Here is a 14,814-nt window from a genome sequence, read left to right on the forward strand (position 1 = left end):
TGATGTATCAACATTCTTTAACAACAAATACATAGAGAAAAGCACAAATACAACTTCCAACCACCCTGCAACATCTAAGCTTCAGCAGGGCAGCATGTGCAGGGTGAGATGCAGCATGTGGACCTGTCCAAATGGCTCCAATCTTTGCAGGGTTTTACAAAATAATATATTGACAAGGCCCAAGAAGTTTCAGCCCAAACGGACAATTGGAGGCGTTAGGCGAGCGACATCGAAAATTTCAGCTGCCTTAAGCCTAAAGGGAGGGCCTTTTTTCCAACTTGAAAAAAAAATCTCCAAACCTTGCAGAACTAAAGAAAGGGCTGTTTGGATATATCTCAAGAAGTTTCAACTCAATCGGATAATTGGAGATGTTAGTCGAGCGTCGTTGAAAATTCTGACAGACTCCAAAGCACTCCTGGAAGAACTTTCTTTTTTGCTAGCTGGTGCAAATTCTTTTTTGCTTTTGGTTGTTTGTTGTATTGTTGCAGGTTGCTGGATTGATACATATAATCCCACCAACTTATTCCCCATTTCATATTCTGAACTGAGGAGACAACAACCTGGCAGCTTAGGAATTCACCAACACACAAACACTACTCTCATGCCAAATTCCTTGATGCAGCACCTGTAACAGCTCTCTTACACCTCAAGATTCCTGGAGCTCCTTGCTATGTCCACTTGTTATGTGCAGGAACAGAAACATGCAACAACAAGCAGTCGAACACATCAGCTAAGAAGGAAAGAAGAAGCTGTATACAGGCACATCAAACAGCAACACTGGATCCTTCCAAAGTGCAAGCCACCTTCAGTCAAACTTTTAAGCCAGGGATGCATCACCAGCATTGTGATTCAGTCCTTTTTCTTCCACAACAACAGCCCCAGCAGCAGCATTAAACAACTTCAACAACTTCACCCTGCAACTCAGAAGGACCATCTACAATTCTTGTTAGCATGTTGTCATGTTTTTGTAGACATGTGCAGGTACTTTAATGAGCTGAACACTTCAAAGGAGCTGATCACTCTCTCTTTGGAGGCAACAAGAAGCTGTGTACAGTTCCACAAAGAGTCAAACAGAGGGAGACAACCTTGTACTCAAAGCCCATCCTGGTTGGCACATAAGGTACCTTCAAAGGAGCTGATCAACTCCCATTTGGAGGCAACTAGAAGCTGCCTACAGGACTGCAACAGCCCTCACAGCTCCCATACTTGTGTGGCTCTTTGGTTAATTGTTTGTGCAGGTACACAAAGTCTCAGAAAAAGGGAGACAACAGCCACACATGCAAGGGCCTCACCTACTCTAATCACCTCTCCATGCATACCAGATGCATTCCATCAACATCTGCAACATCTCCACCAACTTGCAGCAGACAAGGAACAAATACAAGCTAATAATACTGGTTACAGCAGCTTGCACACTTCTTTGGTTGTATGTTTTGTTGGTTTTGTTTGGCTGTGCAGGTACTCCAAGAAGCTGAACCTGATCACAACAAAGAACCTCCCTTCTTGTGTAACTGACACCAACAAGCAACCTAATCACAAAGGAAGCAACAAGGAGATGCACATTTGCTTGTTTGTGTATTTTTCTGTTGTTGGTTGTCTATACAGGTATCCCAAATCCAAAAGAGGGATCTACAACAAACATATTACCAATTCAGCTACAGAGGCAACAACAAACTGGTTACAGGACTGCAGCAAGCTTCACTACTTGCTTCCGTGGCTATCTGTATGTGCAGATCCACATACCAGGAGCTCTCCAGCACCCTCCAACATCCTCCACTACCTGCAGCAACCATACCAAATTATTTGGATCCCCTTGCAGGTACTTGATTGTGAATATAGGCACAAAAGAAGATCATCTACTAGCTGGGCTGAACAACCACAGCATCAATGGCCTAGGTACAAGGCAGCAGCAGTTCTACTCCATAACAATAGCCACAAGCAAAGCTACTACAGCTTCAATTTGCAGCAAGCAATAAGCTTTTTCAAGGCCTTCCTCAACAACTCCAAGGATGCTGGTTGCTACAACTCAATATACTTACGCTACCTTCATCCTCCTTAGCTGATATATGCTCAATCTTGAAGTGGATGCAAACTTCCATTGGGACTTACCTGTTATGACAAGACTAAAAAAGGCAAAGATGAAAAGAATTTTCCCACCCCATGCGAGATAGAAGGTTCATATACTTGTTCTTCTTTCAATTTAGCTATGTATGGTACGTAGCATAGTTGAATAGGACTAGTGTAGATTACTTTCTTGTTTTCTCATGGAAGGGGAGAGTCTCCCTCATTTATGCTTTATTAGTCGAATTGTACCGGGAGAAGTCCTCTCATAGGTTTACTACTTTCTAGTTATAGTTAGCCCTTTTTTTATTTCGGGGATGAGTTAGCCGACCTTAATAGGTTAGCCGACTTATGAACCACCATAGGATCGGAGGTAAGGTTTATGTCCCCCTCCTTGTATTTTTACTTTTGTTATTTATGTTAAGGCTTGGGGGTGTTGCTCAACCCCTGACTGTGCACGAGAGGTGGGAGCCTCGTGTAGGGTCTGTTCCCAAAAATAAAATAAAATAATATTGCTATGTATTGCTATAAATATTAATAAATAAAAAATATCGCTAAAATTAATAATTATTTATTAAAAAATACTCACGAAATAATTTTTTCATCTTTAATCCTCCTTCACTCAAATATATTGAGTTTGTGAAGAAAAAAAAGCTTATTAAATTTAGCTTAAACTATAATGATATATGTCCTATCAACCATATATAATTAGAGAAGGTCCTTAATGGAATGTCATCTGCCTTTTTATCCTTTGTAGGTGTCTTCCATTTTGGATGTAACTGTAATTGTAATCACTAAATAATTTAATTTTTGGCTGGGAAAAAAAATATTGTCGTAGCCGGTTTTTGTTTGCTAAGCGTTTTATTGGTTTAGATTTAGGATTCTTTAAGCTTTTCTTAGGACTAGAATTTTTTACTATCAAGTGTCTTTTCTTTAGGCTTTTCTTTGTTTATGATTCGTTATTGGTGTAGTTTATTCAATTTAAAATGCACTTACAAAGGACAAAAAAAATTAATAGTCTTTTTTATTTTTAAAAAATAAATTTTACATGACACACTTTTTATTTAATTAGTTTTAAATATTTATGACTTTGAAATCTACTAAAACTTAGTCCATTTCTATTTTCTTTAGTATTAAACGAATTGATGTGGTGTATTCAACAAGAGGTGTTGTTGTATATTTATTAACAAATGACATATTATTGATTGATGAGTCAGACGGTAGAGTTAACGATAAACTGTAAATTTGGAGACACACACTAGAATCTAAAGGTGTCAGGTTAAGCAGAACTAAAACAAGAGTACTTAGAGTACAAATTCAATGCATGATGCATAAAGCAAACGTGGAAGTGAAGATTGATACATGTTATACCTAATATTTGAGTTTCTCATATCTTGAGCCTATTATCTAGGGAAATGGGGAGATTGATGAGATGAAGTTCCCCGCATCTAAGTATTGTGTGATAAGAATATATAAATGTGTCACCAAGGACTAAAAGATAAGTTTTAAAGAGTGTTGGTCAGATCTATTTTGTTATATGGACCAAGTGCTCACCAGTCAAAAACACACACGTTCAGAAGATAGAGATAGTAGGATGAGGATGTTCAAATAGATGTGTTGACATACTAGGAGAGATAAGATTATAAATGAGGTTATACAAGACATGGTTGGAGTGGACTCCGTAGTGGATAACTTGATGGAAGCTGGCCTATTGATCCGGACATGTGAATAGGAGGAGCGCAGATGCACCATTAAGAAAGTGTACATGAGAAGGTTTAGGAGAGATAGAGGTAGGCTGAAGATAAAAAACTGGAGGAGGTGATTAGACACAACATATCACATCTTCCACTTACTAAGGATATAACCCTATATAGGAGGATTTGGAGGTTGAGGATAAAGGTAAAAGGATAATAGATAGCTGAGCGTTGTAGTATTAGTTAGTATACATGTAGTCTCTTATTCTCCTAAGTTTCACAATTACATGTTTCATTTGTTCTATTTACCTTACTATTTTGTTGTCGGTTTATTTTCTTTCTATTATGCTTTGATTACCGTTGATTTGAGTTGATGGTCTATTGAAAACAACCTCTCTACCCATCAATGATAGGAATAAGGTCTGCGTATTTTCTACTCTCTCTTAACACCATTTATGAAATTACACTAAATATATCATTGTTATTTGTTGAACTATGTATGAAGTGTTAATATTTAGGATAAGAAGTTGCCCAGCCAAATATTATTGTTCCCTTAGTTTAACCTTTAAAACCATATTTCAAATTGGATAAAACTAATTTCAATTATTTTCTGGAAAAATAACCTAAATACACAATTTATTTTATTATATTCTTTAAAATTTTCTATCATTTGATTTATATTTTTACAAAAATTCCTACTCTTTTCTATTCTCGGATATATCACTTTAAGGGATGTATCGGTCAAATATATCACTTTACATGACTATCGGACATAGGATACATCACTTTGCATAATGTATCAATCGGATACATCACTTTACGTGATGTATCGGAACGTACGTGATGTATCATAACGTACGTGATGTATCGGGATGTTGAGTGATGTAGCCAGAATCGAGACGTGATGTACCATGATGTTGAGTGATGTATCCAGAACCGAAACGTGATGTATCGGGGTGTTTTTGAGATGTATCTGGATTCTACCAAATTTAAGGAATTTTTGTAATTTGAAAAAGTGTATGAATAAGATGTAGTTAGCTTTTAACAATATGAAATTTGTGTAATCCCTACTATTTTCTACTATTTCAGTCTTTCAAGACCGAACTATACAAATATTAATTGGAGTTTTCGCTATTATACATTTTTCCTTATTTGAATTACTTAGGAACTTCTAATATTTGCAAATAAATTTTTTATGCAATTAATTTTTTGTGTGTATCAATTTTAGGTATTTTAGTGAATTTTCTATCTTACTACAATACTACAAATCTACTCATTAAAAATATGGTATTCATGTTGTTTTAGTGAAAGTCAACAATGTGTGAATAATTCGATATGGCTTTTGAATGTTGAATACTTTTGTGATGTATGTTGTTTTTCGATATGACATTTGAATTTTGAAAACTTTTGTAATGTATTTTATTTTTCTTTTTTGAGCTCATTGAATATTATAAACCTTCATTATTTTCAGAATTTCAATATTTTTTATTTTATAACTTAAATATATAATTTAATATTTTTTTAAATTATACTCACTGGCGGGAGCACAAGTTTTCAATTACTTTGAATTCAACTATTGTATCGATGAAATAATATTTTTTTTATATAACTAAATAATGCATTTATCTTGACGCCAATTCTTATTACACGTAATCATTTTTATTTTTTTATGTATTTCTTTTATTGGTAGACATAAAATTCACGCGCAACACACATACGCTAGAACTAGTCAACCAAATGTGAACATATTTACTAGCATGAAGGATTTCCTATCAAAAAACTAAAACATATCACTAACTTTCAAAGAAAAACATTCAAGCCTATTAAATCTCTAATTAAATGTCAAATGAGATTATCTCATATGTAATCTGATTTTGTAATAAAATTTACAAATCAGTATCATCCTATATATATTTTGCATTGTGTTTAGTTAAGAGAGACAAATATAAGAAAAAAAACTTCTATTTTTAAGTAATTATTATTTAGGATCAATTCTCAATTTCTTGTGACGAAGATGAATCATGACGTAGATGCGCGGGATAAATGTGCAGCATGTAAGTACCAAAGAAAAAGATGTGATGAAAATTGCCCATTAGCTCCATATTTTCCTTCCAATAAAGTTCAAGAATTTCAAAAAGTTATTCGACTTTTCAGAATAAGCAACATCATAAAGATGCTTAATTCTGTTGTTGATAATGAGAAAAGGGCAAAAATGGCTGAAACTCTAATGTGTGAGGCTAATATTAGATATGAAAATCCTGTGCACGGTTGTGTTGCTGTTGAAAGGAAATTGAAGTTAGAAATTGAAGAAACTAAGAAGGAGCTTGACTTCGTACAGAAAAAAATTGCTTTTTACAAAGAACTTCGTGAAAGATCATCCTCGAATAAGGTAAATTTTCCCTTTAGTTTCAATTTGATTTTCTTTATATTTATTATTGTAGAAACCTATGCCGCCTAACTAACATAAGAACCAGGTTCCTATACTATGAATGACTGTAATAACACAAATAGAAACGACACAAAGAATTATCGTGGAAAACCTCCTTGTTCTAGAAAAGAAAAACCACGACCTACACCTTGTAGGATTTTAATAACTTCTCACTAAACCTGAACGAACGGTTTTAGATTACAACTCAATCATCAAAGGGACTAACTCTAGTATTTCAACTCTAACGATTAACTATAATCGTCTTCTATACCCTCCAAGAAGCCAAACACACTTCTTGTTACAACGCCTCATTTTCTACCTTAGAACAATTATCACTCAACAATGATCCTAGGTAGAGTTTAAACACATGAATTAACTTCATAAAGAAAACCCAACTCTAGATCTTTCTTCTGTTGTTTTCCCTTTTCTGTGCTGCCGCTTGCTCTTGCTTTAGGATGCTCTCGTTTTTTTGATTGCAAAAACTGTTTCTCTTGTTAATGGATTTTCCTTCATATAGGTCTTTGAGAAACCTTGGTCGAGTTCTAAGAATAGCAATTAGTTTACTGATTACTTTTCCTTACAGGAGTCTTACGACATAGTTATTCCTTATTTAGAAGTCTTTGACTTTTAATAAGGATTTTGCAGTTCTTGCGTTTTTCCTTGCTTCTTCCTCCCTGTTGGTGAACCTGGTTCATTTTGTCATTATCAAAATATGTTCAGAACATTATCATGTCATCAATTTTTTCTTTTTTGATGATGACAAACTATTGCCTCTTCCTTGGTACCTATAGCCTGCAGATATCATATAGTACAATCCATATCCTGTCTTCCCCCTTTTGACATCACAAAAGTGAGAAAGCATCAAGATTTAGATACACATAACCTCAGAGTCATAAGAGAAAACATATTTAAGAAATGGAGAAACAGGTGATACACAAGATCTAAGGATATTAGCCGTCCAAAACATTCCAAACTTAGACACCAACATATCATGAGATTGTTTTACAAAACAAAAGTGCACAACATTTAAGCCTCAAGAGACACTAACACAATTTATCCATAACAAACAAACAAACAACTTAGCATCCTACATAAAAAGGAACAAATCAGATTAGAGGCGACCAGGAAAGGATCAAGGGGATGGAGAAAGAGAACGACAAGGAAGAGGGTCAGAGGTGAAGGGAGATGAAGTAGCTTATCCATGCGAGAGTTATTCTCCTTTTGCTGTTGCAACATTCTTTATTTTAGTGCACACTTTTCGAGGCCATAAGTTCTTCCTTTAGAGTATCGACCTCAGCTCTCAAAGCAACATTCTACTCTCTTGCAACATTGAGATCAACCATCAATTGCACAACAGGACCAACGAATCAAGGACCAGAAACTAGTGGTGGATTTGCAGCAGGGAGGCAGTCACACTCATCCAGAGTGTTTCTATCAATCATATCCTTGTTCGTAATCTCCCAACACTTTCCCAAAGGAACCTTGAATGCAACAAACAAAATCATGAGAATATTCCTTAAAGCCAGCTGATAAGGACCAGGTTTTAGTTTCCTGATCATCAAGTTTGTTTCTGAATACCCATCTGGTCCCTATAACTGTTCGATTTTGAGGTCTGAGAAACAGGTTCCAAAACTAGCTTCACTCATACTAATTCAACTCTTATTGCATTGCAATGATCCTATCCGCATCTAATTATGCTTCTCTAATGTTCTTTGGTTCTACTAAAGAGAGATTAGTTGAGAATCCACACATGTTTCTGAATTCTGATCTGGTTTGAATTTTTGAGTTAAGGGGAGTAAGCAGATTCTACATACGATGAGAGATTTTATGCTTCCAGTTACTTATTTGACTGTTTTTGCCTGTGATAGAGGAGAGTGGACCAGGTTCTGTAGGAGTAAGTCAGTAGCTGGCATTGTATTCTCATGATTCCCATCTAGTTCAGTATCAGGTTCTGGAGTTCGATCATTATCAGCGGGAGGATTGGTTTCACCCTTATCAGAGTCATCTGCATCATTTTTAGGTACTTCGCCATATCTATCCCGTCAAGATCTTCCTACATATTTTTTTCGACCAAGTGATTAGCCTCGTTCAAATATAACATGTGCCCTTTCTTTGACACATTTGGTTTTTTTATTGAAAACTTTATATGCTTTACTTTGAGAAGAGTAACCAAGAAAAATTCCTTCATCATTTTAGACATCAAATTTTTCTAGAGCATCTTTACTGTTATTGTGTACATAACATACACATCCAAAGGCTTTTAGATGAGATAAGTTAGGTTTTCTATATTTCAGCAATTCATAGAGTATTTTATCACTATAAAAAAATGGAAATATTGCGGCGGTTTCAGAAAAATCACCACAAATATAAAATAATACAACGTTTTCTAAAAACGTCATTTTCAATATTATAATAGTGATGGTTTATACTTGAATTGCGGCGCTTTAAACTGCTGCTTATGTTTTCTAAATTATTATTATAATCCCAACAAATCTCCTTTTAAATTTTAAATATATTAGATTATATTTATAAGCCCACATATTTTTTTTTTCTTAATTTACTTTGTTTTCCTTAATTTCATTATTCTCTTATTTACAAAATACAATCAATTTACTCTCCTTTTCAATAAACTTTTCCTTATTTACAAAAACTGATTTGCTCTTAACTCTCAAATCAGCTCCATCTTCCTTCTTAACTCTCAAATCGGCTCCATCTTCAATCGCCCAAATCAGCTCCATCTTCAATTGCCCAAACTTTTCCTCTATACATTTCATCTCAATTTCATTGTAAACTTTTTCAATCTGAAAATTTTCCGCTCATTTTTCTGATATGGCGCCAAGTTGATGGGTAAGCTTTTTCCAATCTGATTTTTTTTCAATCTTTGTATTCTCATTCATAGCTCAAAGAAATTCTACTCTTTAGCATTTGCTTCTTCACTTCACAGGTTCTTCCCTTTAACCCAAACCTAAATATGTGTATTTTGTTTTGCATGTATGCGAAGAATTTAAATTTTTGGCTGTATCATTTGATGATTATGTGATGAATTGATGTTTTGGTTTAGAATTGAGGTTATTTCTAGTATTTTTATGGTGTAAAATGTGATTCTCTACCTCCATTTATATCTATTTCGTTTCATCTATTGTGAATTGCTAGTTCGTATAATTTTGAGAACTAGGTTTTCTCTTGTATATTTTAATAATTTCGAATTTCTGCAGGTTCATGCATGTTTGAGATTGTAGAGATTTGTTAGGGTTCAAGTTTTTTTGTTAGTTTTTTCCTTTCTTTTAGATTTGAGTTACATTTTGCTATTTTTTTGGTCCAAATTTAGTTATTGATTTACCGCTTATATTAACCTAAACACATATGGGCTTGATAGGTTGTTGAGACATCAAAACCTGCTGGTGAAGTTATTGAGATCAAAATCTCGTTTTGATAGGTATATAACTCTTATCAATGTAATTTTCTATTGAGAGTTTGAGCTACTGATATATTTATCATAATATTTCAACGGCTTAATTATGACATTATTAAACTGTGAAGTGATTTCATGCCTGTGTTTCACTGAATAGTAGGTCGTCTAATTTATTACTTATGTGTAGTTGTGTTAAAAAAGAATTCTGATAGGATACAAAAGATTACCAATTGGTTTCTGGTAATTGCTGCTAAACGTGAATTGGTCTTCGGTGACTTTTAGAGATTCACATATTTATAGTTTTTCATCTCTAAATTTGATTTGCTATAGCATTCCCTGTATTTAGAATGACACTGGCCAAATCATCTCTATTTGGCGATTAGGTATCTTTTGTTCTGTTGCTACTTCCAACTTTGGTTTTGAGCTTCAAAATAGATTTCTTATATAAGAAAAGCTTTGATTTAAAGCACAGCAGATATAATCCCCTCCAAGAAAGGGGTTAAGAAAAGGAGCAGAGAACATAAGACCTGCATGTTTATAATATTGTTGAGGCAATTAAGAAAAAGAAGTAAAACAAGGAAAAATGCAACACTAAATGCACAGCAGGACAAAACAAAGCTTCCAGTATCCTTTCTCTAGCTCATGCAGGCAAATGCATATGAGAATATAATTCCTATGTCAAACACCTAATATAATCAACACTTGCACTTAACTACCTTTAGCCTTCATTTTTTCAAGGCAAAGAAGGAGATCTTCCAATCCAAGATCCACTGTTTACCTGTACACACTAACTAATTTTTGATTTGCTATAACATTTCCTGTATTGAACATTACAATTTTGTCATATATAACTCTTATCAATGTAATTTTCTACTGAGTGTTTGATCTGCTTTTTATTGAAGTTTCTGATCAGTATTCATACAGAGAAGTTGCTTTCTAATTGAGCCTCCATTATTTATTAGACTCCACGATAATCTGTGAGATACTTATACTCCTTGTTATTTAACTTTTAAGTTGAATCTTTTTCTAGCCATGCAAATACCATGATTTCAAAAATAAATAAGAAAGTTTCCGGATTTTGCCTTTGAGCATGGATCTATTGATGGGTGTATAATTAAATGTCCGTGTTCGAGATGTGGTTTTAATAAGTGGCAAACAAGTGATATAGTTCAAGAGCACTTAACCTTAAAGCCTTTTCCAAAAAATTACAGATTTTGGTATTTACATGGTGAATATTCAAATGCAACTATGATACAATCATTTCAGAGTAACGTGCCATAGAAGAGACTTTGCAGCCCCATAATCCAATGGAATTCATGGTTAATAATGCTTTTGGGTTCACAAGGAACAATATCAATGAACCTGACGTGTCTTGTGAGCCTATAAAAGGAGAAGAAATATTTATTGAAGAGCATATTGAAAGGCGTAATGAAGATTATGCTAAGTTATATGATCTGGTTGAAGAGTGTAAGAAGTATTCCAAATTGTCCTTTCTAATTAAATTGTATCACATAAAGTGTTTGTGCCGAATGACTGACAAAGCAATAAGTATGATATTAGAATTATTAAAATATGCCTTTGAAGATGCCAAGATTCCTGCTTCCTTTTATGAGGCCAAGAAAACCATCAATAAACTTGGTCTTAATTATACCAAGATACATGCTTGCCCAAATGACTGTATGTTGTATTTTGGGAAAGATGATAAAGGCTTGCAAGAATGCAAAAAATGCAAGACATCTAGGTGGAAAGATAATAAAACAAAGCAACCTGCAAAGATTTTGTGCTACTTTCCACTAAAGTCGAGGCTACAAAGACTGTTCATGTGCTCTAAAATTGCTGAGTCTATGAGATGGCATTTTTTAGGGGGTAACCAATATGGATTGATGAGGCATACTAGGGATTCTCAAACTTGGAAAACATTTGACTTGCTTCATCCTGAATTTGCTATTGATCCTCGCAATGTACGACTAGGCCTAGCTAGTGATGGTTTTAATCCTTTTGGAGCAATGTCAACAACTTATAGTATTTGGCCACTGATTCTTATTCCATACAACCGTCCTCCTTGGGAGTGCATGAAACAATCTTCATTCATTCTCTCAATGATCATTCCAGGAAAAAAGATGCCAGAAAATGATATAGATGTTTACTTACAACCTCTTATTCAAGAGTTGAGGGAATTGTGGTATGATGGAGTGCAGACATTAGATTCTTCAAAAAATGAAACATTTAATGAGAGCAGCTTTAATGTGGATGATTAGTGATTTTCCTAGGCTTGGTAACTTAACTGATGGAATACATACACTCAGTTTGCTTGCCCATATGTAACTTTGCTACAGACTCTTACAGGTTGAAGCATAGTAGAAAATGATGTTTTACAGGTTGCCCCATATGTAAATATATAGTTTTGGTATATTTGTAATCCTCTTCTTCAAGTACCAGGGGTTATATACTCACTGGCATTATGGCTTGGATTGATCAATATGTCTCAGTTATGAGCTGATGGCATGTATTCGGTGGTAGAGTTAGAATGTTTATTAAGGGGATTAAAAAAACGTAGAATGGCTTGGATTGATAAATATGTCTCAGTTTGTTCTTAGAAAGAGTCTTTGTAGTTTGGGTAGTGATTTGCATGTAAATACAGGGGTAAGTGAGATTTAAGGATTTTTTAGTCTTAGGTTATCATATAAATAGGAAAATATAGTAATTTTACTGCTAATTAGTATCAGCATTGTAGGTTAATCATTAGTGAAATGTTAATGATATTTCGTTCTATGGTGTAAAGACTGTAAATTGGATGATGTTCGGAAGTGACCAATCTATGGGAGCTCTTAAACATTTTCAGGCATAACATGGATTGTATACAACTATTGTACAGTGTAGCTCCTACTTTGTGTTAAGACATGAACTTAATACTGAAAAATCATTTCAATGACAGGCATGACTTTTGGGCGGAATGGGTATTATAAGTAATAAAGTGACTATTACAGTGTTGATTAGATGTTAATATTTGTTTCAAGTGAACTGTACAGAGTATGTTGAAATTGAAATGAGAATGATCAGCTATTCTGCGTTTTTTTACTATGCCTAAAACTGTTGCACATAAGTTTTCTGGAGATTGATAATTAATAATTGTTTCCTTTTCAGGCATCAGATATAGAAAGTGGTGCTCATCAGTCACCAATGGAACCAAGAATCGATTAGAAATTTTCAGATGGAAATAACAATGATGATAGACTAAGGAACGATTAGAAATTATTTTTAGTTTTTTTTTTGGATATTCTTGTTGAATGGCACTTTGAAATTAGTATTTTGATGATGTAATTTTGGAGTTTTGAATAACACTTCAAAACATTAGTATTTTGATGATGTAATTTTGGAGTACTTTTATTTTATATGATGAATATTTTGCTCATTTGATCTTTTATGTTGTGGTACAATTATTAATTATAGAAATTTAAATATATAGGGTGCAATAAATGGGATGTAAATATGGATTGACAAAATTGAAAATATAGTTATTTACAGCATCAGGAATTGAATACTACAACATTTTAAAACCGCTATACAATAAAAAATGAATTATTGTGTTTACAATTACGACGGGTTGTAAACCGCCACTATTTACAACAAAAAATCTCGCAATAACAAAAGAATCTCGCAATAACAAAAGAATATTGCGGCGGGGATATATATATATATATATATATATATATATTATGATGGTTTCTGAAAAACCGTCGTAATACATTTATGACAGACAAGATTACGATATTTTCACGAAATGCCATTAAAGTGAATTGTGACGGTTTGAAACTGTCGTATTATGTATAAAGAACCGTCGCAATAGCCTCTGTTTTTTTGTAGTGTATTTAGCACAGAACAGATCATTCACCTATTAATGAGATAGTAAGCAATATTGACAGCTTCTACCCAGTATACCTTAGTAAGAGCACTAGAAATCAACATGGTTCTTGCCATGCCTTCTAAGGTTCGGTTCTTTCATTCCACTACACCATTTTTTTTGTAGTGTACGTGGTGTAGAAAAGTTGTGATCTACACCATTTTTGACACAGAATTCTAAAAATTTGGAGTTTTCAAATTCTGTTCCCTGATCAGATCTGATGCTGATTAATTCACATTTTAGTTTATTTTGAATCAATTTCACAAAGATGACAAAGACATCATAAGTTTCATCCTTTGTGCTCTAAAATAATGTCCAAGTGAATCTGGTATAATCATCAACGATAACAAAAACATACCTTATACCTCCGCGACTCTGAACTCGCATTGGTCCACATAGGTTTATGTACAACAGTTCCAAGGATTTTTTTGTGCTCACCATTCCCTTTGATTTGAAGGTAGATCTTAGATGTTTTCCTTGTGCGCATGATCCACAAACTTGATTTTCACTGAATCGTTCATTGGGAAATCCTCTCACCAAATCTTTGGATATCAACTTTTTCATTATCGTGAAACTAGCATGTCCTAGCCTTTTGTGACATAGAAGTGAACTATCATCAACCACACTCAAGCACTTAAGGGTAGGCATGTCAGGACCATAATGTCGACTTTGTATACATTTTGATGCCTTTTTCCCATGAGGACCAATTTCTTTGAGTTGCAGCTGGTTCTGTGGCACACTGTGCACTAAAGAGTACGACATTTCCTCTATTGCACATTTGTGACACACTCAAAAGGTTATGTTGTATTCCTTCAACATAGTACACATAGTCTATTGCTTGAGAGTGGGAGTGTCTCACTTTACCAATTCCCATGATTTCTCCTTTCTTTCTGTATCCAAAAGCTACACTCCCTCCATGGAAACCATTCACTAAGAGGAAGTTATTCTTGTTGCCTGTCATGTGTCTGAAGCATGTACTATCTAGATATCACTGTTTTTGTCTTCCTCTTGCTTTTTCCTGCACAAGCATTCAAAAATTAGTTTTGGGTAGCCAAATTCACTTGGGTCCCTATTTGCGAGTGAAAGGATGAATTAAATTTCTCCTAGACCATTCGGGTAAGAGCTTATATTTGGTGACCACTTTCCTGATTCCTTTGTCATAAGTCTTCTTCACATAGGTTAAATTGTTTTTAAAAGTCATATTATTATTTTTTACACATGTGACTTTGATGACCATTCTATCCCCAATGAGTGCAAGGCATATCAACACAAATTCCCTCATTTTTAAGAGTTTTGCTTGAAGCCTATTCCATGTCTA

At 34.3% G+C, this 14,814-nt stretch overlaps 1 protein-coding gene across 6 annotated transcripts; it reads left to right on the top strand.

The window, feature by feature from the left end:
• The first annotated feature begins 5,754 nt into the window (after nt 1-5,754).
• On the top strand, nt 5,755-13,012 carry LOC129882385 (LOB domain-containing protein 24-like). Of its 6 annotated transcripts, none has more exons than XM_055956654.1 (3): nt 5,755-6,144; nt 9,560-9,619; nt 12,740-13,012. In XM_055956654.1, the coding sequence occupies exons 1-2, from the start codon at nt 5,770-5,772 to the stop codon at nt 9,614-9,616; spliced, it is 432 nt and encodes a 143-aa protein (XP_055812629.1). In that variant the 5' UTR covers nt 5,755-5,769; the 3' UTR covers nt 9,617-9,619; nt 12,740-13,012. The 6 variants fall into 6 exon arrangements, 4 of the variants coding, with proteins under 4 accessions (XP_055812629.1, XP_055812630.1, XP_055812627.1 ...); XM_055956655.1 differs by lacking the exon at nt 12,740-13,012 and adding an exon at nt 10,807-11,157; XM_055956652.1 differs by lacking the exons at nt 5,755-6,144; nt 12,740-13,012 and adding exons at nt 8,768-9,030; nt 10,807-12,690.
• The last annotated feature ends 1,802 nt before the right edge of the window (nt 13,013-14,814 follow it).

Source organism: Solanum dulcamara, chromosome 3 (genome assembly GCF_947179165.1).
Source record: "Solanum dulcamara chromosome 3, daSolDulc1.2, whole genome shotgun sequence".
Classification (NCBI taxonomy): domain Eukaryota; kingdom Viridiplantae; phylum Streptophyta; class Magnoliopsida; order Solanales; family Solanaceae; genus Solanum; species Solanum dulcamara.

Coding starts and splice junctions, on each gene's coding strand:
- LOC129882385 (XM_055956652.1), top strand. CDS start 10,903: ATGGAATTCATGGTTAATAATGCTTTTGGGTTCACAAGGAACAATATC.